Raw genomic sequence first — 22,808 nt, 5'->3', positions numbered from 1 at the left:
ATACGGTAAATCTGTAGAAAAACGATATGCGGAACATCAATATAACCTTCTTTCCTCATTTGACTTTGCTCGTGTCATATGGTAAGTACACCTCCCGGCTGTCGTACAAACCACACATGAAACCATTGAACCATAGCTGACCCACGAGATCTTCAGTCGCCGCTGCCCCTATATACGAACCTCGTCAGCTCGTTCCTAGAGGTAATGCCCCCCTATGGAATGAGAGTGGACCTAATGTGAGAGATGTCAAGCAGGGTGAGTGTATACGAGGGGACCAAACCAGTGCAGCTCATCGTGCTAATGTGATTGTGCTCGGTAGTCAAAGTACTTAACTGTTGGTGGGCCGCCTCGTCTTTAGCAGTCCTCATCTCGTCTCAACAATGGATTGAGAACATGGTTAAATACGGCAATGGATCCAGTATGGTCGGTCAATCGTGGCCTACCGACTCTACCGTCCAAGTCACAGTGTGGAACCCCAACAGCGGACAACAGCAAACTTTCGAAGCTGACCATAACTACATCTCTCAGACGGAAGATCACCCAAATGGAAATTGGTGGCATGATGCTGTAGGCCAGGGGGCTAAAGCAATGGGTAAAACCGACTCGTTCGCTGGTGTAATCAGTGGTGAAAATCCAGATTGGGATCCTGAATCTGGATCAGCCAAGGTTGGTCTGAAAATCCTTACAGGGTTCGAGACCGAATCGAAATATAGAGAATTTATTTCGGTTGATGAATTTTTCTCATATTGTGAGAAGGCTTCATCGGGTACACCGGTAATTTTCAATACGTTAAGTAAAGATGATGTGAAGACTACTGTACCTCAACTTGGACATTCGCACGATTATGCTGTATATAATGGTACGACCAACTCTGATGGTGAGAGAGTGATTTGGGCAAGAAATTCATGGGGTTCAACGGATATGTTCAAACTTTCAGACGTTTATGAAAATTCATATCAGATCGTTCATCTTAGAGATTGGAATGTCCTTGGTGGAGGTCCATTCGATACTACCCATCAAGATGGTTCTTCCGCAGATACCAATGCTAATGCTACAACCTCGGCGAACGCAACGGATTCTGCAACTTCGACTGGTACGGGTAATGATACTGCTACTGCTACTGCAAGTACCGATGCTGTAGGAGACAACTCGACTGCGACAGCTGTAGATGGTAATGCATCTACTACAGCTGCTAGTGCTGGTGCTTCGTCTGCTCCTGGTCAACCAGTCACTTCCCAACCAGCTGGAACTAGTGCTGCTGCTCCTGCTACTGCATATTCTTCGGCCGGTGCCCCAGCTACTAGCACAGGAGGTGTGACTCCTTCGCCATGGCAGTGGACTTCAATGTTACCTGGATGGAGTACAACTTACCCTTCAACTCCATCCGCTACGATTCAAGGTTTAGTGGTGAGTACACGAACAATCGTCACTTTATATCTGAATCTTTCGATGGGTTGACTTGACCTTCCGACGTATCCTGTAGGCCGCAGTAGAAGCTGCGTTAACACCTGGATCAGCCGACGAAGAACGATCGGAAGACGAAGATGAGAATGTAGAATGTAAACGGAATAATGCAGATGGAGCATGTCAGTAGATACAGATCAAAAGGATGGTATCAATTTCAATTAATCAAGTCAATATACCCCAATGTGATGTAAGGACGTTCTCCTGTATATATATATACCTTAATTCAAAATCGTATATTGTGTAACATGTCTTATTTTATATAGATAGAGGAAAGGTGATGTTTGGATACGTTTTTCGTTCTTGTCGTAATAACTGGTTGATATTGATCTCATGAAAAAACGGTATTTCACATCATTATATGCTAGGTATATTTTTCTTCCCCGAAAGACGAGAAGAAGACAAGTCTAATGTCCACATCGTAGAACAGAATGAGAGAGAAACGAGGGTATATCAAGTTAATTGTCCGTTCTGTCTAAATCTATTTTAAAGTCTAAATCGAGTTCTAGGTCATGCTGTTATGAATAGATTCAGTCGATAATATGAGGTTTCATTGCCCGTGATATTTTGTCGTGATTGTGAAGTATCGTTACAATGAAGAGTTTCAGAATGGTAGATAAGTATACAGGTTGTTGATGAATTATTGATTTGATGGATGAATCTTTTAATGGGCGAAATTTAGAAGTCCTGTAACGTCGTACCAATCTGATGACAATGAAGTGACGACATCATTTACACCGAGGATACTATGATAGTGAGCGTAGTCTCTAGTCAGCTCATGAGCCCATTTGCAGGATAACAAACCCACAGCCATAGGGAAAGGTTTGCAGTACTCACAATGTTGTTCCTTTTGGATAATCATCTTTCTTAGGTGTTTGCCATGTAAATTCAGTATCGGTTGTACCAGATACTAATTCGACGGGCTATGAGTTAAAAAGCGATGTGATCAGCATGAAAAATCGATCCATCAATCACGATGTCCGTGCACATGCGCCCCTTCCTGTAATTTGCGCCCCCATCACTCATCACCATCATGCCAATCCACTCACGTAATAATCAGTTTGTTCAGGCCATTGTGGAATATAGTAGACGTCGAATCCTCTCCCACTACCACCTTGCCATTCTAATGTGATCTTTGAATCTGCAGGTATAGAAGTTCCGAAATGATTCAGGAATCGTACTGGCTCAAATTCGGGTAATCTCTTGGAGGAAGATGGGTTTATAGGTGCGGCTACTACGAAGAGCGAGAGTAAGAGGACGGCGAGCGGGTATAGGAAGAACATCTTGTTGCTGTTATTGTTGTTGTTTTTGTTTTCTGCGTGAAGGCGTGAAGATGAGATGTGTAGCACCGTTAGAAAGTAGATACTGTATGTATGATGAGGAAGATAAACAACAGTCGGGGGGTCAGGTCAGTCAGATATATGTATATGCTTGTCATCCATTACCTAACATGCTAAAAGAGTCGTTTAGCGTGTGTCCTTGTATCCTTGTCGACTTTTCCAGACCTCATGAGGCAAGCGATCGCATGCTTCGTCGGGGTCCGCACAGAACTCTGACCCTTTCTAACAATACATTACAATACCTCAAACACACCGCCCCCTGTTTTTCGATGCTAGGGTCAAAGAGCAATCCAAGTAACAGATTGACAACGTAACTACTGGTACTTGTATATCTCATCGCTCACGCATGGTGCAAGGTGGTCACTGCTTAGTAGGCACCTCAGTCTAAATTTTTTTGGCTTGGCCCAAGTGGGTGGGTTTGTTGGAATGTCTCGGATGAACCTTTCGGGAGTTGATTAAACGATTAAACAATAGAAATGACGTTTGGGGTTCAAAGACATTCTCTGATATCCGCCCAGCCCAGCAGTCGTTTCGAAGAACAAAGAAACGGGAAACGCAAAGATAGGAATTTCCTGGACAGAGTAGAGAGGGTCAGTGGGAAAACCAAGCAGAGGATTGAGAATGGCTCAGGGCAGAAATCGGAAATTGTCTTGCGGCCTAGGAACGTGGTCCTTCACCAACCCTGAGCACTCGATGCTCAGACTACACAGCATCAGTGGCTTGGACATGCACGTTTGGTGAGAAGACCGAAGATGCTGTGATCACAATTCCCATGGAGCTGTGAAAGTGACGATGCTAGGATCACCTTGTCACCTTGTCATGCGCTTCACGTGATTCTGTTTCTCTGACTTCCGTAGAGGCGGAGCAGCTCAAACACGAACTGTGCGTTAACAACGCGATAGATAGATACATTCTTATTGTTTCTTAGATTCGATTATCATTATAAAACTGATACATATGTGTTTCTTCTTGACTAAGCTCCTCTTCCGTTCTAAGTTCTACTGCAACTGGATTTTGTGATACCGATCGCTCAAGTGGAGACGAGGGTACCGTTTGTGCAGACAATACCGAGGTTCGGGTTACTGGCTTGTTCGAGATTCGTACAGTTGATCTTGGTCTCTGCGTACGACTAGGAAGTCAAGTCCGGGTTGATATTAGTCATCACACCAGAAGAGAGGTGTACTGTCCGGATTCCGAACTCACTTGAGGGATCACTTGGATATTTTGGAATTCAAAGTTTGAACAAGCGGTAGAGTTGGAACAACCAATAACGATAGCTTGAGTACCGTCAGATCCGGGGACATCGTACCAACACTGAAGCGAAGGATTTATGTCAGTATAAACGTGAGTGATAATACGGATTGCGGTCACTTACGGGATCAGTCACACAGGATCTATCACCTGGTTGATACCTGCCAATACCGTTTGTCAACATATTACTCGATCCCACAAAGGAAAACTTACGTGTTGATATCACCTTTCCAATTCTTGTAGGTAACATCTTCAATGATTACAGAGGAATTATCTACTCGACCACCGAAGTTCCCACCTTCTTGGACACCCGCACCATTCTGGGTTTGTGAGCTACCTTGGCTATGATTGAGTTACACCGCGTCAGCCGTAATCTCTTGTATCTATCATGGTCACACTAACTTGAAGTAGTTCTGGGTCAAGTAGATCGGGAAAGTAGTGTTCGAAACATCGTAATTGGCAAAGGTGACATTTTGAACCTAATCAAGCGAAGAGTCAGCTACTGCTTACTGTCGAAAGATTGAGATACTTACAATACCCTGACCACCGAGGTATGTCTTGATCCTCGAACCATACACACAACCATGCACTTTTATATTCTCGAACCAAACTGTCACAACAAGCTCAGCTTGTGAATTTTCAATTTGTCGACTTGAGATACTCACTGTTTTTCACCGTGTTGTATACACCTTGAGCTTGACCCAAAGAACCGATACTTGTACCATGGCATCCAGGACCACCGATGAAACCGTTGGTCACAGTCACGTTCTCTCCACCGTTATTGATGGTCACAGCATCGTCACCGTTGACTACATGCAATGTCAGCTGATTCAAGGTATCGGTTCAAGAGGACTTACAAATGGTAAAATCGTTGATCTTGACATTCTTGGCTCTAAGTAGGTGACTTATGGTCAATCATCCGTTTGCAGTGACTTTGAGGAAACAAATTGATACTTACGCAACATCGAAGCCATCACTATCATACACACGAATCAGTATATCCCTAAGCAAGGCTGATAGTAGAAAACTCACGTGTTGAAAGGGAATCCACCACCTGGCGTAGTAGCAGCATCGACAAAAACGTTGTTAACTTCAATATCGTGACCATTCAAAGTCGTGACCCTATACTCGGAGTTAGTGGTGTGATACTGAGTTTGCACATGTCTCGACTTACCAAGCTATAGGCTTTCTGATTTTGATATTGCTGATATAACTATTCGTAACGTTGAATCTCCATAGATGAGGTCGAGAGGCAATTCCAGATCCGTTCTTAGGGTTGGCATCCCACCATTGTTGCCCATACCCTGTACGATTATCAGCGGGATTATGACTCGAGATGAAGGTCAGATGGACTTACCATATACCCATCCTGTAGATAGATTGGTTGTTCCAGTGAAGTTCAGATTATCACCGGTGAGGTTGATCCACCATACATTGCCGCCAGTCGAACCATTGACTACGTCATGACTTTAATGTTTGTAAATGACCGGTAGTTGATACATGGAGCTGATTACTTACCGATACCTTGAACATAAGTGACATTTTGGGGTAAATGAATGTTACCTTTCAACTGTATGTCCACGGTGTTCAATGTCGCATTAACAGGTGTGTTGAAGTAGCTGTGGTGAAATACAATTTATTCGTTTGTCAATGATAAAAGCTCGATGATGTGGGGGATCTCATGGACTTACTAGTCTACACCTTCCTGAAAGAGAAGAGTACCGCCATTCGCACACTGCTTTGCAGCATCTCGGAACGCAGGTGAGTCGTCTGTAGAATTCGACCCGCTCGATTGAATCGTACAGGTCTGACCTGCTCGAGAGGCCAATTCTGCTGATCTGCCTTGTGGGGTGTATGCGGCTGAGGCTGCAAGAGGTCCAGCCAGAGCTAAGAGTGTGAGTGCTAGCATTGTAAAGTCAACCTCGTTCTGCTTGATCTGTCCCAGCGCACAGTTGACTGATTCTTCTTTTCTCAGAGCACGTCTGTTCGATCGTTATATATATTGGTGCACTATGATGCTCTCTGTTCAAGAGAGGACGACCTCCACCTTGATGATCCGGCATGAAGACGGTCCGCAGCGGACCGCTTGGATTCGTTGGAATCATCATGTTGGTCACATGCATCTTGACGCCTTTTTCATCATTTTCTGACATACATGAAAGTCTAATTTTAGGCATCGTCCGAAGCTTGGCACGCTGCACTGGTGAAACAGCGGAAACCAATTTCATGAATTGTCAGTCCAATCTGGTTAGTCCCATCATATACAGGCACTTGTTATTGAAGGTTCACGTTGCCACAATAAAGGCATTCACTCTCATCCTCAATAAACTACTAATCTCCATATCGTGATCACGAGACTTAAAGCAATCGGCCCGTTTCTGGAGTCATGCGGACCGCCTCTCGTTCAGTAGACTTCATTACCATCGTGGAAGCAGTGACCACTGGAAATAATCCGAAGTTCGGAGGATGCCCTTGTGGCATCTAGCCAGCAGGCTCTAGAGTCGATACATGTAGCGACTGGAGTTGGTCCGTTGGGTTTTGCCGGACTTGAGTAGTATATCTTGACAGATGTGAGAACCTCATATGAGATATTTCGGCTGATGTGAAGAGGATGGTATCTAATGACAGGTGGAAAAATCTCACTCATTGAGGGTGTGGGCCACTGATCCTGACAGTTTTGGTGCAATACAAGCACTTTGCCCTGACATCGTTGACGCAGGATGCGATTGCAATCGAAAGAAGGAGCTGTCCTTTGCACGATCTCCATGTCAGAGACGATAATGTGACATAAGATACATTAGGATGATGACTGGGCTCGTTTTTCCTTGGATATCAACGAAGGTACAAGGATTCTTGCAATTGCAGCTATCGTGCTGCTGTCCCTCCTGATTTTACTCCGGTCAAATATTACACAGAGTTTGCCGAAGCTGCTGCTCAAGGTATGTCTGTCAAAGGAATTGAGGGGAGCTTGGGCTAGGCGGTCACCTCGAAGATATTGCACCAGCTCGTTATCTATCATTATCTTCGGTAGTGCCGTAGTCCTATTTTATGGAGGAGATCAAGTACGAATCATGATCGCTCTTGCTTGGCATCTCAACCGACTGATATTGCCGAGATACCATGTACTGAACAAATGATGGAATTTTAGCGAAGTCAGATCGAAGATACGTATCCGAACATTTGTGGTGGAGAGAGGAACGAGGGCATGGAAGTATTCGTCAAATGTCGCTTAGAGGGGTGCGGTCCCGTGTTCCTCGCTGTGCTTTGCGATGTGAATGCATACCAAGTTTCTGGGCCAGGGTCGTCTAAGCCAATCAGACTCTGGGATCACGTAGCTTGACCTCAATGGATGCAGTCCGTGATCGACCATTGTGACATACCTTGTATATCTCGTTTAGAGAGCCTTCCTCCCCGTGGAGATTGAACATGGGGCTGGCACTGGGTGGTCTTTGACTTCCTGAACACCATAACCCGGTTGCTTCGCAGGTGATGAGTTCCACTCCCCGTCATTGATCGAACAGGGATACTCAAAACTCCATTATTGCCCAAAGAAGCAGAACTTTCATAAGGCACCGAGCTATCCAGACTGAATCTATTTTAGGATCGTTCTATTGGCGACACGGTAATCGATGGGACAGGAAAAAAAGCATGTGGAACACATCATGTCGTTATCTTCGCGAAGAGCGTATTGAGCAGCGGGATAGCAGAGTTCACATGAAACGCATTTCCGATATTGCCGGCATCAGTGAGAGAACTCTTTTCAATTGAGATCCCCGTCTCATCGCTCGCTTAGAGGTGAGTGATTAGTTATCATTAACGGGTTTGCCGCTTTCGTACTGCTTGATGTTGCATGTCGTGAGACACCTCACGAGAATCGTTGCAGCCATAACGAAGGTACCCGGTTATTGCTGACCGGTAGAGTATGTGTCTGCCAAAAGTGTTCAGCATGATGAGACCTTGACTTACTCTGATGAGAGCGCGTCCTCTTCGCTGAAGGATAAATTTACACCGTACATCAGAGAGGGTGGTGGCAGTGAGATAAGTCTATCAATTGGCTACTACCGACCTTGATAGCATGAGAAAGGCCCCCTGCTGCTAGCTGTGAACGCTTTCAAGCATTATCACACGAGCCTTATCGTGATAAGGATATGTACCCAATTGCAAGCCAAGAAAACAGAGGTGTTCCAAGTATAGCTCGCCATCGGTTCATTCTCAGGGGGGTAAGCGGGGTGCCTGAATTTCATAACGATTTTCAGTTCTGCTAAGCGAACGATCGTCGTATCACTCACTCCCTTCTTTCGTGCCCCTCTGGCGCTCTGAATCAGAGTCAGAGTCAGATCGGTCTCTGCTCCATTTTTTGATTCCCTTGCCAATCGCGCTTTCCCTGTAGGGCTAGAAGAGTTCTTATCTTCTTTCCTCTTTTGAACTCGTTTACGGCTTATCTCGTTGTCTCGCTCCAACATTGCCTTCCCCCCCAGTATCTCTTTCGTGTGTATATATATACACGTCCCACCACTTTCTTTTCTCATTATTCCCCTCCCAACTCAATCTTCTCCCCCCCCCCTCCCCATTAATACAATACTCATCATGTCCCTCGACCACGAGTACGACGACAAGAAACATGCCGACGTTTACAGTCAGCAAGTCGGTGGCGCTGATCAGATACACCAGCCGCAGTACACGGAAGAGGTTGTCCCTCATGAGGGTTTGAAGCGATCCCTCAAGTCCAGACACTTGGCAATGATCTCCATCGGTGGTGTCATTGGTACAGGTCTGTTCTTGGGTACCGGTTCTGCTTTGGCTCATGGTGGTCCCCTTGGTCTGTTCTTGGGTTACGCCTTGATGGGTAGTATTTGTTATTCAGTCATGGTGAGTGATGGATTCTTTTGTCTAGCGGCGTTCCCGACAAGACATATAAGCTGATTCTCGATTTTGCAGATCTCACTTGGTGAAATGATCTCTTTCCTTCCTATTCCTGGTGGTCACATCAAACTCGCTGAGCGATTCGTAGACCCTGCATTCTCCTTGTGAGTTGACCTCACTGACTATCATCGCTTTATGCAGAAGTCACAGGCTAATTTCGCATCTCCCGTATGTAGCACCATGGGTTGGAATTATTGGTACAACTGGGTCATTATTCTCCCTGCCGAATTATCTGCCGCTGCTGTTTTGATCAACCTGTGGAACAAAACTATCAACAATGCTCTTTGGATCTCCATCTGTCTTATCGTTGTCGTCGTCATCAACCTTTTCGGTGCTGGTGTCTACGGAGAGTGTGAATTCTGGTTCGCTTCTATCAAAGTGCTTACCATCACCGGTTTGATCATCCTCGGTATCATTATCACCGCTGGTGGTGGTCCCGACCACAAATCCATCGGATTCCAATATTGGCGAGACCCTGGACCTTTTGTTCAATACGCCGGCATCAGCGGTTCTCTCGGTCGATTCCTCGGTTTCTGGGCTGTACTTACTCAAGCCGCCTTCTCTTATATCGGTACCGAAATTGTCGCTATCGCCGCTGGTGAAGCTAAGAACCCTCGACGAAACCTTCCTCGAGCCATCAAGAAGGTTTACATCCGAATCTTGGTATTCTATCTCGGTGGTACCTTCATCATTGGTCTCTTGGTTCCTTCCAACGATGATGGTCTCGCTCTTAACTCCGGTACCGCTCTTGCCTCTCCTTTCGTCATTGCCATCAAACGAGCTGGTATCCCAGCTCTACCCAGTATCATCAACGCCTGTCTTTTGACTTCAGCATGGTCAGCTGCTTCTTCCGATCTCTTCACCTCATCCAGAGCCATCTACGGTCTTGCCATCACCCGACAAGCTCCAAAGATCTTCGCCCGAACTACCAAGAACGGTCTTCCTTACGTTGCTATCATTTTCTGTGCTCTATTCGGTGCTCTCGCCTACATGTCTCTCCAATCTACTGCTGGTGAGGTATTCGGTTACTTTGCCAACTTGACCTCTGCCGCCGGTCTCATGACTTGGTGGGGTATATGTCTTGTCTACATTCGGTTCGAAAAAGGTCTTAAAGATCAAGGTATTTCCAAATCTACTTTACCTTACTCTACTTTCTTGAACAAGAACGCTTTCGCTGCCAAATACGCCATGGTAATGATCACCATCATTCTCTTCTTCTCCGCTTGGTCAGTCTTCCTCAAAGGTAATTGGGATACTGCCACTTTCGTCACCAACTACCTTCCTCTTTGGCTCTTCCCCGTCCTCTGGATTGGATACAAACTCATCAAGAAGACTCATTTCGTCAGAACCACCGAGATGGACTTCGTATCTGGATTGGATGTTGTAGAAGCCGAGTCTTATGAGGAGAAACCACCCAAGAACTTCGTCGGAAAGGTCTGGGCTGCCATCATGTAAGGTACACCACAAGGGATGTTTGTAGTCATAGCACTTAATTAGTACTCGGAGTGCAGTATCTAGATTGAATTCATTTGCCAAAATTACACCACGCCATATTATATACATATAGGTTGTTTATAAATTTAATGTTTATGCACTCATTTGGGATTGAATTCTATGGCTGGCTCATACTGGGGCATCTTGTAACAATGATTTTGGCACCGGTTCTCTGAAACTGCAGTAAGTCGAGTTACAAGTTGCTCAGCGGTGACTGACTTGATTGATGGCAGAATTTCTGGGGCATACCTCAGCTCTGACCGACAGCAGAGCCTACCGACAGTCGCACGAACCATGTGATGCTTGAGTTCATGCTCCGTGTTGTATTTCCGCTCTTCCATATCGGTCTATCTCACTCCCACATCCGCTGGACAAGAAAGAATGCTGATAGGTCAATTGACATGCTCCACTAAGACCGTAGACGGATCAAAGTAATCCATCACCCGTATACTCGCCTTATCACGCTACCAGGACGCATATGAATCACGTCAAATGACCTTATCTAAAGTCTACATATGGAATCGTGTGATACAAGTACACCGAGACCGCATGTATCCCTCTTCGATCAAACAGACAGCATGCTCAAACAAGAAAACGCCTCAGGTACAATTCCTAGAAATGAGAAAATCGGCATTTCATGACGCAAGGTGGCTTAGCTTAGCGTACCTTTGTTAGTACTTGTACTTGATAACGCTATCATCATTTGTCTTGATCGACGTACCCATCCGCAAGACATCCAATGTAAACCCGATATGGACACCAAGACACCATCCTGTATACATCAGCGGCAAACAGGTGCTTTGTTATCTTTGCTCCGCTCCACATGATTTCTCGAAAGATGTACAGCAACTTTGATTTGGCTCTTATCTTGGCGGGCGCATAATCTGGACAGAAATATTCAGGTGCCACCGAAAAACCTGGTGTGGAATCGATGTTGGAAATCTGGGTCCTACCCGGTATCTAGATATTTCACTTTAGAATCTTTGAATGGCGCTGCACCGCTCGAGCAGAGTTCATGTGTGTCGAACAGAGAGGCGAACGGTGTGTCAAAGGAACAAGTAAACCTTGACCAACCAGATCAATGGCATATCATGCCGAGTCAACTGCTGCAAAATTCTTGTTCCGCGGCTTCTGGCTTAAAAAAGTTTATCCATAATTTTTTCCTTGGAAATTCTAAATTTGGACATGAACGAGCGCGTGCTCATGTTTTACCGCAGAAAGCGGGTCGATCATTTAGTTACGACTACAGTACTTACTGTACAGAATGAGTGGCAAAACCAAAAATTTGTACCATGCGGTTTCATTTGGTATAACCCTAAAGTGACCTGTTCAATTGATATTTTACCCTACATGTTCCACATTGGTTCTGACTTTTGCTTTTTCGTGATCATCCATTCATGTGCTACACACCATTGGACTCACACTAATTTCGCTCTATGTAGACCACACGACTCCACCCGAGACTATGAAAATAAACTTTGACATCGCATGGTACATATCCACCCGATCCAAAAGGCAGTTAACGAAGAGAGAGAGAGCTTTCGCTTTCGGCTTTTGCATCATATTGTCGTTCGCGTACAGTAGATCAGCTGGACTCGATTCGACTTGGATTGGATGGCATGACCTATCAGAGATGTTCGATTGACAGATCAGAAGTAGACCATGCGGGCGTTGTCGGTATATCATATGATTTGAACTGGATCTTCGGGTGAAGTTACTGAATGTCGTGATGATAACGAATCGAATTGCGTTTGATGGAACTTCGAGTCATGTACGGAAGTGAGATGAGATGCAAGCGATTGTAAAAAAGATAACGGATTGTTATTTAAGAAAGCCGACACCGAATCGTGATTAATCATACTCACCCACATTTCACAAATTACACTCAATAATTATCTTTAGTTAGAATCCTTCGCCACTTGTGTATAGTCGCATCCAGTCATAGAAGGGTAATAACAATGGGTGAGCTTTACCTGATACCCTCGTTCGTGTAGATTTTAGATTGACTTGCTGATTAATGTCGTTCCACTGTACAGCTACACACGCCAGTATAACGGATATGGAGTCGGCTCCAGTACCTCCCACGGGTTTACCAGCCAGCGCGGTCAATGCTGAAGATCTCCACAAGGACAAGGTCTCTTTGGAACCTGAGACCGGAGTTCACCCTGCCGGTGCTCTCGAATATGTTAATGATGATGAGGAACCTACCGATGAGGAATTCAATACCCTTCGAAAGTGAGTAATATGATCCTGTGATATCTTACAATATAAAATCGGTGTTGACGTTAATTGGTTTTCCTCAAGAGTTCCAGCCAAGATGAAGTGGGTTAGTGTCGCTTTATGTACTATCGAATTGGCCGAACGAGTGAGTCATCTGTCTCTTTGTCGTACATTCTCAGCTTGTCGCTCATGCTTTGTGTCGGTTTAGGCATCATATCTTGGATGTTCGGGAGTAGTCAAGAACTTTGTCAACCGACCCTTACCTAAGGGCGGTAATGGTGCAGGCGCTGTCGCGCCAGGAGAAGCGGGTGAGAACCAAACAGCCGGTGCATTGGGTAAAGGAACAGTAACCGCCTCAGCCGTCTACAACGCATTCATCTTCCTGGCTTATGTCCTACCTATCGTTGGTGGTATCGTCGCCGATACTAAATGGGGTCGATTCAAAACTATCGCCGTCGGTACAGGTGTAGGTATCATCGCTCACGTCCTTTTGGTCATCTCTGCTATCCCCTCAGTCATCGGTGGTGGTCATGCCATTGGTCCGTTCCTCTTATCATTATATATCCTTTCATTCGCTTCTGGATTCATCAAACCATGTTTGGCCACTCTCATGTGTGACCAAATCCCAGTCAAGAGACCTACACTCAAGACGCTCCCATCTGGTGAACGAGTCATTGTCGATCCTCAAACTACCGTTCAGAGATACCTGTTGATCTTCTATTTCTGTATCAACGTCGGTGGTTTCTTCGCTATTGCTAGTTCCTACTCTGCAAGATTCGTTGGATATTGGTTGGCCTACCTCCTACCAGGTATCGTCTACATGATTATGCCCTTGGTACTTGCCTTCCTTTACAAGAGATTATACCACGCCCCGCCTCAGGGATCCGTCACTCTCGAAGCTTTCAGAGTACTCGGTACATGTTTGAAAAATGGTGGATGGAAAACAATCTTCAACGCCGACAAATTCTGGAACAGGGCTAAACCATCTCAAATACTCGCTGAACAAGGTTCTATCGATCATTCCAAGATCACCTGGGACGACTTGTTCGTCGATGAGATGAGACAATCTCTAGCTGCTTGTGTGGTATTCCTCCTCACTCCTATATTCATCATGGCCGATGGAGGTATTGGTGCTCAAGAAAATGCTTTATCATCCGCTGTCACTCTCGACAATGCTCCTAACGACGTCATCGACAACTTGAACCCTCTTACCATCATCTTCTTCACTCCTATCATCACTTACGGTTTATATCCATTCTTCGAAAAGATCGGTTACCCCTTAAAACCCATGACTCGATTGTCAATCGGATTCATGTTGGGTTGTATCAACATGATTTACGGTGCCGTCCTTCAATGGAAGGTATACAAAACTTCTCCTTGTGGATATTACGCTTCGACCGCCGACGTATGTGAAGACGTATCGTCGATTTCCATCTGGGCTTTGACTCCCCTACAGGCTCTTCCAGCTATAGGAGAGATCTTCGTCATGGTTACAGGGTACGAATTGGCCTATACCAGAGCTCCAGCAAGAATGAAGGGTTTGGTCTATGCTATCTGTCTGTTCTCCTCAGCTATCTCTTCGGCTATCGGTTTGGCATGTTCAAACGCTATCCAAGATCCTTATTTGATTTGGCCATATGTCGCTTTGGCTGTAGCATGTTTCATCTGCGCGGTCATCTTCCCTACATTCTTCAGACACCTCAACGAACCTACTAGAGTATTCGCAGACCCAGCTAGACAAGCAGGTAAATTACAACCCATTGAAGGTGAGGAGGTTAAACATTCCGCCAATACCTCGAGCGAGAAGATCTAGAGTGGAAGAAGAAGGTGAAGAGGAGAGCTGTTCTCTACACAATTATAATTAACTTTATGATTTCGAATAGACATATATAATTTATCTATTCATATAACTTACGATCTATCTATCTATCTTAATCATCTCATATTCGATCCGAAGTAATTTCTCTGTTTTGTATCTAATGGTCGTTTTGATCTTTTACCTTTGGCATTTTCGCAATTCGGTTTCTGCAATATGCATCTCATGACATGACATATTTCCAAAGACTCGATCTTCATGATATCAGATTCTTCTAACTCCAAATAGAAGAGAAAAGAATAACAGCTCAAACTGATGCTACTTTTCCCTTGCAAGTTGTCTTTGCGATTGCGTATATCCATGATCCGAAAAGACATTCCCGTGTTCTGTCTGCCTTTTGTCAACGATCGTACATTAACTTACTCTACGTGCAAAGTCAGGTTCTGATTTATCCATGAAATCAGTAAACACAGCATTAGAAACCATCATTTGTCGTTGTTAATATCTGAATCTCTCGCTGTCCATCTGTGATAGGCGTAAAATTCATGAGATGGTATATTTTAAAAATCAAATACGAAGTGGAAACACAAACAAGTATAAATTAAAGAATGTCCTTTCTGATACATAAAAAACCTCAGCCTCTTTCTATTCAAAGGTTTGACAGTCTCCTTTTCCTTTTTCTTTTGGATTCCGTGACATCCGCTCAGGTCTACTACAATGAAACCAAATAAATCCATTCTATCCAGTCCATCCTATCCTCCGTTCATCCCGATTTCCTACTACGTATTGATATATGATACAAAAGCATCTTATGTACCACTTCCTGCGTTACCTGCTATAGCGGTACCGGACGCGGTGGCATCTGGATCGATACCGTTCAAAGTCATTGCCCATTGTTGAGTTGGGTTGGGGACGGTGGTTAGTGTTGCTGTCACGGTGGCGGTTGGGAGGTCTATGAGGGTAAGGCATAAATTAGCATAAGATAACAAACAGTTGAATAGAATGAAAACAACGATGACAGGTGGAGGAATTCCTGGAAGTTGTTCTTTTGAAAAAAGAATAAAGCCAGAGTTCAGACTTACCTGGATCAGTGTAGTTGTCGGGTTTAGTAGCGTAGATAGAGAATTTAGGTGACTACAAAGATGGATTGAAAGGTTAGTCGTTGTAGATACGAGCGGATGAAAGTAGGGATGAATGATAATAGCGATATACTCACTTTAGCATAAACTTCTCCATGATAAGTATTCATGAAAATCAAGAAAAATCCATCCCCCGTTGGTAGACCATCGACCAAATCCACTTCGATCTCACCACCATAGTACTTCTTCCCTGGTAGTTTCTCCATGGGTACTCTCAAAGCGATGGGCAAGAACCCTACCATGATGGTACGGTTGGAATTGTGCAGTTGAATATCAAATGAATCTATACCTGTTCCACCACCTGTTTTCCAAGCTACGAGATTTTTGTTACCGATCACCCATGGGTTGGTCTCGGAGGGGTTGGTCACGGGCCAGTAGATCGTAGAAAGGGAGAATGCTATGTGGTAGGAGAAGGGGAAATCAGTAAGGCATTTAATTTCCGGGGATGCAGATGTAGATGGGATTGAACCCGACTACATGATATATTGATGTAACACCATGGACGATCCATTATATCATATTCTCGTTGGCATCTCATGGCCCGCCTTCACGGAACGATCGCACAAACATAATTTCATAGCGATAGAATGGGAGAATGGTCGATTGACACACATGACGCGTGAACTCACCGAGGGGAAGGAAAGGTAAAAGAAGCGATAAAAGCTTCATCCTGTTTCTGCTTTTATCCTATGCTTATGTTAATTCTTGATAGATATGTGCGCTGGGTGTCGGTGGATATGAGTATATTTATAGTATATTGACAAGTGAATCGCGAAGATTGTATGAAATATTAATGGAATGAGGAAGCCGGATGTATGGATGAAAAAGATCTTTGTATGCATTTTGCTGTTGCCAATTGCTCAGCCTTGGGCCGTAACCCCGTCAGCCCATGCACCTAGGTTATACAAACAACCAGAAATTACCTGTTTAGGGAATTATACCACGTGAAGTGTGGGCGACATCATCACAGATGGGAGAAAGCGCGTTTGTCTTCTGGGACTGTCAACTGTCAACTGTCAACCTCTAACCATCATGAGAAGACTGTACATAGACGGTGGGTGATATGTGTTCATGATGGTACATAGCCTTGTGCTTGTATATGCTAACAGTACAACAAGGAGGTCAAACACACTTCTCGGTGGCCTGTATGTTGCAAGTCGCATCGCCTGAATCCCCGTATCCATATCTCGAGAGCAAAGCTGTGTAAAGGCGAGATCCCTTGTTTACCCTTGTATTGCTTTATCCTCAATGTCCATCGGATACACCTTATGTACAGTAAGAACCTCCGATATGTATGAACGCATGCATTATAGACGCACTGTACAGCCCAGATGAGTTGCATGGTATCTATCGGATTGAGCATGCACGGATCGGATAACTCGTCTTACTAATCTAGTGTAGTACTCGTAGTGTACCTTTGAAACGACTTTTCAATCTGCATAATATTTTTGACATTTCTCATCCTTTCGATTCAGATTGAAATTGGATATATAAACCATTGCCTACTTCCTTTTTACTATATCTCCTCTTTTCTTTTCTTTCCTTCAACTTCTGTCTCAACCAGCATACATTCGCGAGCCATTTCTACACCTTCTATCTTTATACGTCCAAAGCATAAACAAACCTTTAATACCTCAAGATGTTTACCAAAGCTATCATCCCCTTCGCACTCTTCGCTGCTGCTGCTCAGGCTATTCAGATCACCAATCCCTCGAATCAGACTGGATGGGAAAGCACTGGATCTCAATTGATCGAGTGGACTGTGAGTGGGCATGTTATGATGAAACACATTTTGAGAATGAGTGCTGATTGCTATTCGTTGTTTGTTTACTTACATCTTGACTACGTCTCTTTACGAACACCGACATACGGATGCACGATCCTTCTTTCCTCCATACTCCTTTTGACTTCCGCACATTACGCCCACCGGTTCAATACTCACATAGTCCGTCTCGACCGACCCCGGGAATTTCTCAATCTACATCTCCCAACCTGGTTCTTCCGCCAAAGAAGTCATCCAGAAAGATGTCAATACCTCCGAAGGATCGTTCATCTATACTCCTTCCAAGACTATCTCTCCTGGTCAAGGCTATCAAATCTCTTTCTTAAGCAATGATAACAATAACGGTATTTTGGCTCAGTCCAATCAATTTGAAGTGAAGGAGGGTGAATCGTGAGTGATCAGTCATATCAACATCATCCTGTTCCACTCCGCATGACTACATCATCATACGCAGCATCTTGCTCTACACACCTGTGCAAATTGGTATATCTGCATGACGATAGTCTGACACTCCATCGCCAATGTATAGTACCGTCTCACCCACGTCAACCGCTTCTCTCACCACCACAGCCGCTACCACCGCCTCACCCACTTCTGGTGCTTCCACCACTGCTTCTCAATCTGAATCAGCCACCTCAGCTGTGAGTGCAATCCTACCTCATCCTGCCCATACATGACTATCTATCTGTACAATACATTTTACTGATTGCCAATTGTCACTTTCATTATAGGCCGCTTCTTCTTCCGGTAGCTCTTCGGCGGGTGACCTCGTATCTGCCCCATCAGCTATCCTCCTCTTCGTAGCAGGTTTAGTCGGAGTTGGTACTTTGGCTTAAACATGCTCTTATCTCGGACACACGATAGGGTAACGATGCACGATAAGGAACATGAGATATACGATATATGATAAATAAGATATCAAATAATTTTCTCCTTTCACAAAACAGTGAATGTTCTCACATGATATGGACTTTTCTTTTCTTTCTTTTTGACCTATGGACCTCCTTTCTTAGATGTATATATGTTATATTTCCTATAGTATGCTATATGCTATGTGTGGTATGTGATTCGCTCGGACCGCTTGATCCGGTTTGATCGGTTTTGAGCGGTAGCTGCACTAGCAAACGATAAGATACCCTAAAAGCAACAGGGGAGATAGGGGCGCAAACCAGTAGAGTCAGATCTCACTGGGAACGAATATGGATGAATGAGCAAATATCATGTGAGGTTGCGATATACCTGATTTGAGCTTTATAGAAGCAACATACTTAACACTTGACAGCAGTATAGAAGTATCACTTGTTGAATATCTCAAAACATCCTACAAAGACTACCTTGTAGCATATCCGATTAGTACCTTGGTCCATCCCACAAAATGTCATACACACCTAAACAGATTGATCTAGAGACATTCGACTCGAAGATCAGATCAAGTTATGTCGGTAAGTAACCACATATGTTATATTCTTCTGAATCTCAGCTGATGTTGTTGTTGGGTCTGTTCTTGAATTCTTAGAGGTATCGTCGGCTTCTTTGGGTGGGAAAGTAGTAGCTTGCTCAGATGATTTCTTCGCTTCGAGACATAATCTGTTGAAACCCAATGTGAGTGTTCTTGCTACCTTTAATTAATTCATTGGGATCTCTATGTCCATCCTTCCAATACTACATGAATACGGTAGTGGAAAGGTATAAGATATTGATCACGAAGGGGTCGTGCAGATTGAAGAATAATATATCTGTATCATACATCTCCAAGTGCCCATGTCATGTTACTTTTGCAATCAACGAGCACCGTTCTGACTCCTGATGACACCTCACAGCCATCAATCTCTATGAAAGGCCAATTCGGTCCCAATGGAGCATTATACGATGGATGGGAATCCAGAAGACATAATCCTTCTTTCGATTGGTAAGTCAACCCGTCCCACCCATTCCTTTCTCTGAATATTTCAAAATGTCTACTAACTAAGATTTTGTCAATGTGTTATCACAGGGTGATAATTCAACTTGCAACACCCTCAACATCTGTATCTTACGTCGATATCGACACTTCCCATTTCAGCGGTAACGAAGCTCCCCAATCTCAGATCTTCGCATTGTCCCAAACCGAATTATCCACAACTACGGCGAAGAAAATTTCGCCAAACACTAAAGGTTGGATCGAGATCTTACCTGTAGTTGACCTCGGTCCAAATAGTAGACATATCTTCGAACTTGGAAACGACGGAAAGGAAGGAAAATGGGGATGGTTGATGGTAAGGATGATACCTGATGGAGGAATGGTAAGTCAAGTCATTCTTTTACCAATTTGATCCAATCTCTCGACGGCATTTCATCAATTAGGTTTTAGTATTTCAGTCCAGATATGGTTGTTGATTAATTACTTGTTATTTTCATGTTCATAGGCAAGATTCAGAGCATTTGGTACACCTACACCACCCACCCTCCCTACTACCTTACCACCAGACTACCGTTCAACCGAACCTATCGACCTTGTCTCACCATTGATAGGAGGAAGTATCGTCTCATGCTCCGACGCCAACTTCTCTCCACCTCAGAACCTCCTCTTACCTGGAAGAGGGGTGGACATGTCAGATGGATGGGAGACTAGACGATCACAACATCAAAGAGGCAAATATTCCCCAGGAGGTCAACTCGAAGGACAAGAGAGAAAGGAATGGGTGATAATCAAGATGGGAGTAGAGGGGGTGATTGGTTGGGTGGAAGTTGATACGGCGTTCCATCCTGGTAATTATCCCGTGGTAAGTTGCAACCATCCATCTTGATCAATAAAGGGAGTGAGAGAGAGAGAGAGATCGGCAAGAACAGCGAGGTTGAGTTGAGGTTGGACATGGAAAGTGGAGGAAATACATCCCAAAGGACCTTCTACCTCTATCTCTATCATCCTTTGGGTTCTTGTGGATAATCAGCTGATAACTGATGAAAACGTGACGCTATCTCATAGGCATGTACGATCGAAGCGACTCTCTCTGAGAAAGGATCGGACCTCAGTCAAGCTGAATGGACACAGATAGTCAGCAAGAAACCACTAGGACCGCATAGACAGCATTTCTTCGATGTTGAGAAGAGCATTGGGGAAGGGAGGGTCTGGAGTCATGTGAGATATACCGTTTACCCAGGTGAGTAAAATGATCGTCCGCTGGCAATTTGTGCGATATTGGATCAGTGTCCTCATGTGGTGGTACAACATATCTGCAATCGCTTTCATCCCCATCACTGAATTCGATTTTTCCCCTTACGATTCATGCTAATTCACCCGTGTGTATCTGCAGATGGAGGATCCAAACGACTCAGGGTCTACGGATACCCCCTCTCACCCTCTGCCTCCCTGACACCTTCGACATCCGCAGAACTGAACCTACCAGTCCTGCCTCTGACGTACGAAGCGTTCAAACCTTACGGTCAAGTGATCCAAGGATACTCTTTCCCATCGTCAGCGCCCAAGGGGATCAACGTTACTGTCGCCAATCAAGGTACCGCCGCGAAGTTCCACAGATTGGGGAAGATCGAGGAGACATATCCTGAAGGAGTGGGTAAACCCGGTGGAAGCTTTGTGGGCTGTGTGAAGGCTCAGAGTAGGTTGGAAGTGAGGGATGGAGCGAAGATGAAGGTCGAACTGTTGGAGAGGTATGTTATTATCCATGTTCATCATTTGTGATGCTCATCGACTCCTATACCTGACACAGGCAAGGTGCTAATGGTTGCTGGTAGACACCCATATACTACTCAAGCGTTCATTCCTCTCGGTCGACCCGCCGACTCACCCCCTCCCGGAGCTTTTATAGTAGTAGTAGCTCTGAATGGAGCCGATGATAAACCTGACTTGAAGACTGTAAGAGCGTTTTTGGCGACTGCTGCTCAGGGTGTATCTTTCGATGCTGGTATATGGCGTGAGTATTCCGATCGATACAACATGAACCTCGGATCACAGAAAAATTTCGACTGACCACTTGCTGTCTGTAGATCACTCTCTCTTCACCATCGGAGGGGTAAGTCTGCTTTGTGATGATTCTTGCTCATATTGTATAAACTAATAATCTTCCACAATCTCATCAGGACCTTGAATACGCAGTGATCGAACGAGGAACACCCGATCCTTCAAGTTTAGCATACGTCGAGAAAGTCTCACCTTCGCTTGATACGTATTTGCAAATCCCACCATTCCCACCTACTTCCCTCCCACCAGGAACAATCGAGACCGCCCATATACCTCATCCAGCACCTGTCCATACCCATACACTGAGCGACGGACATGATCATCCCAAGACTAATGGACATCCAGCAGGAAGTGGTTTCTTATCTTCCATCCTTCATCACGGCTCTTCATCTACGCATGCATCAAACTCATCGATCTTGGAACCGGTATTGATCACTCCCGATAATTTCGGTAAATTCGGTTCGATCATTTCTACCAGCCCTTCGTCGACTCATAAAGATTCGGAATCTTCTCCTGATGGAAAAACGACTAAACATAATTGTCTTGCGCCGATCATTTCCACTTACCCTTCTGACTCCGGCGCGATCACCGGAATATCAGTATTTAGAGCTACGAGGAAAGTTGGTTTGGAACGTGGAAGGGTATTTGACGTTAGGTACATGGAGAGACACAAGTATACTAGTCAGGCTTTCTTACCTATGGGTAAAGCTGAGGTGAGTAGATCGGACTTCTCAACACGGTGTACTTGGAAATTGATATCTAAGGGATGGTCACTGATGTTATGGTATGGGTTGATTTGGATATAGTGGTCAGGTCGATCTGAAGAAGCTTTAGATGAAGGAGGAGAGTTCTTGGTGATCGTAGCGGATAATGGACCAGGTGAGTAATGATAAATACTCTTACTATAATCAGAACTTGTATCGATCGCTAAATGTCATGAATTGTGATATGAAAATACTGTAGATGATAAACCCGACCCTAAAACTCTTAAATCATTCATCTTACCTCCCAATATGGGATTATCCTATGCCCCGGGTGTATGGCGTGAGTGATTTCTTGTATCCATATCTATGTAAACCACATGAGTGAAGAAAGATGGTTGATATCTTGTTGGTTCTCCGTCTTTAGATCACCCTGTTTTGATACTCGACTCGACGATAGATCTAGCATGTGTTGAAACTCAAATTTCCACTGGATTGCACGGTGAGACGGATGATAGGGATTGCGAACTTTTGTCTTGGGAGGGTCAAAAAGTCTTTGGAAGAGTTGCTGTGCCTTCTTTGTAATGACCATTGAGTCATGATGGACTGAAGGGAAGACCTTATACTTGGTACAGTTGAAAAGAAGGGAAATGCATCATGCAGGAAATGCCAGGTAAATGTGACTTCTCTCGAGTGCTTTACATTTTGTGATGTGCAGT

General features: G+C 44.5%; 8 protein-coding genes across 8 annotated transcripts; 5 read left to right on the top strand and 3 right to left on the bottom strand.

Annotated features, from left to right (window-relative positions):
* Positions 1 to 26: 26 nt before the first annotated feature.
* On the top strand, positions 27 to 1,594 carry V865_002772 (uncharacterized protein; the record flags this gene model as incomplete). Its single annotated transcript, XM_066226571.1, has 4 exons — positions 27 to 81; positions 157 to 255; positions 320 to 1,407; positions 1,484 to 1,594. The coding sequence occupies 4 exons, from the start codon at positions 27 to 29 to the stop codon at positions 1,592 to 1,594; spliced, it is 1,353 nt and encodes a 450-aa protein (XP_066082668.1).
* A 534-nt stretch (positions 1,595 to 2,128) lies between these two features.
* V865_002771 (uncharacterized protein) lies at positions 2,129 to 2,747 on the bottom strand (the record flags this gene model as incomplete). Its single annotated transcript, XM_066226570.1, has 3 exons — positions 2,129 to 2,210; positions 2,302 to 2,387; positions 2,514 to 2,747. 3 exons carry the CDS (start codon positions 2,745 to 2,747, stop codon positions 2,129 to 2,131), a joined length of 402 nt encoding a protein of 133 aa, XP_066082667.1.
* A 1,087-nt stretch (positions 2,748 to 3,834) lies between these two features.
* Positions 3,835 to 5,964, bottom strand: V865_002770 (uncharacterized protein; the record flags this gene model as incomplete). The annotated part of the gene is made up of 14 exons (XM_066226569.1): positions 3,835 to 3,933; positions 4,008 to 4,118; positions 4,180 to 4,216; positions 4,269 to 4,397; positions 4,458 to 4,534; positions 4,589 to 4,665; positions 4,721 to 4,864; positions 4,913 to 4,947; positions 5,014 to 5,031; positions 5,088 to 5,177; positions 5,230 to 5,359; positions 5,413 to 5,511; positions 5,574 to 5,674; positions 5,747 to 5,964. The coding sequence occupies 14 exons, from the start codon at positions 5,962 to 5,964 to the stop codon at positions 3,835 to 3,837; spliced, it is 1,365 nt and encodes a 454-aa protein (XP_066082666.1).
* A 2,678-nt stretch (positions 5,965 to 8,642) lies between these two features.
* On the top strand, positions 8,643 to 10,433 carry V865_002769 (uncharacterized protein; the record flags this gene model as incomplete). Its single annotated transcript, XM_066226568.1, has 3 exons — positions 8,643 to 8,924; positions 8,994 to 9,082; positions 9,155 to 10,433. The coding sequence occupies 3 exons, from the start codon at positions 8,643 to 8,645 to the stop codon at positions 10,431 to 10,433; spliced, it is 1,650 nt and encodes a 549-aa protein (XP_066082665.1).
* A 2,098-nt stretch (positions 10,434 to 12,531) lies between these two features.
* V865_002768 (uncharacterized protein) lies at positions 12,532 to 14,505 on the top strand (the record flags this gene model as incomplete). The annotated part of the gene is made up of 3 exons (XM_066226567.1): positions 12,532 to 12,707; positions 12,777 to 12,837; positions 12,901 to 14,505. 3 exons carry the CDS (start codon positions 12,532 to 12,534, stop codon positions 14,503 to 14,505), a joined length of 1,842 nt encoding a protein of 613 aa, XP_066082664.1.
* An 812-nt stretch (positions 14,506 to 15,317) lies between these two features.
* Positions 15,318 to 16,316, bottom strand: V865_002767 (uncharacterized protein; the record flags this gene model as incomplete). The annotated part of the gene is made up of 4 exons (XM_066226566.1): positions 15,318 to 15,460; positions 15,591 to 15,642; positions 15,725 to 16,044; positions 16,277 to 16,316. The coding sequence occupies 4 exons, from the start codon at positions 16,314 to 16,316 to the stop codon at positions 15,318 to 15,320; spliced, it is 555 nt and encodes a 184-aa protein (XP_066082663.1).
* A 970-nt stretch (positions 16,317 to 17,286) lies between these two features.
* Positions 17,287 to 18,266, top strand: V865_002766 (uncharacterized protein; the record flags this gene model as incomplete). The annotated part of the gene is made up of 4 exons (XM_066226565.1): positions 17,287 to 17,409; positions 17,594 to 17,820; positions 17,960 to 18,071; positions 18,162 to 18,266. The coding sequence occupies 4 exons, from the start codon at positions 17,287 to 17,289 to the stop codon at positions 18,264 to 18,266; spliced, it is 567 nt and encodes a 188-aa protein (XP_066082662.1).
* Positions 18,267 to 18,805: 539 nt separating this feature from the next.
* Positions 18,806 to 22,674, top strand: V865_002765 (allantoicase; the record flags this gene model as incomplete). The annotated part of the gene is made up of 13 exons (XM_066226564.1): positions 18,806 to 18,872; positions 18,947 to 19,032; positions 19,251 to 19,339; positions 19,424 to 19,712; positions 19,836 to 20,192; positions 20,396 to 20,570; positions 20,724 to 21,078; positions 21,163 to 21,341; positions 21,415 to 21,440; positions 21,508 to 22,101; positions 22,195 to 22,267; positions 22,352 to 22,432; positions 22,517 to 22,674. The coding sequence occupies 13 exons, from the start codon at positions 18,806 to 18,808 to the stop codon at positions 22,672 to 22,674; spliced, it is 2,529 nt and encodes an 842-aa protein (XP_066082661.1).
* Between the last annotated feature and the right edge of the window lie 134 nt (positions 22,675 to 22,808).

This window comes from Kwoniella europaea, chromosome 1, assembly GCF_036810445.1.
Source record: "Kwoniella europaea PYCC6329 chromosome 1, complete sequence".
In the NCBI taxonomy this organism is placed as follows: Eukaryota; Fungi; Basidiomycota; class Tremellomycetes; order Tremellales; family Cryptococcaceae; genus Kwoniella; species Kwoniella europaea.
Note: the sequence above shows the minus strand (reverse complement) of the source record. Positions and strands in the feature narration are given on the sequence as shown.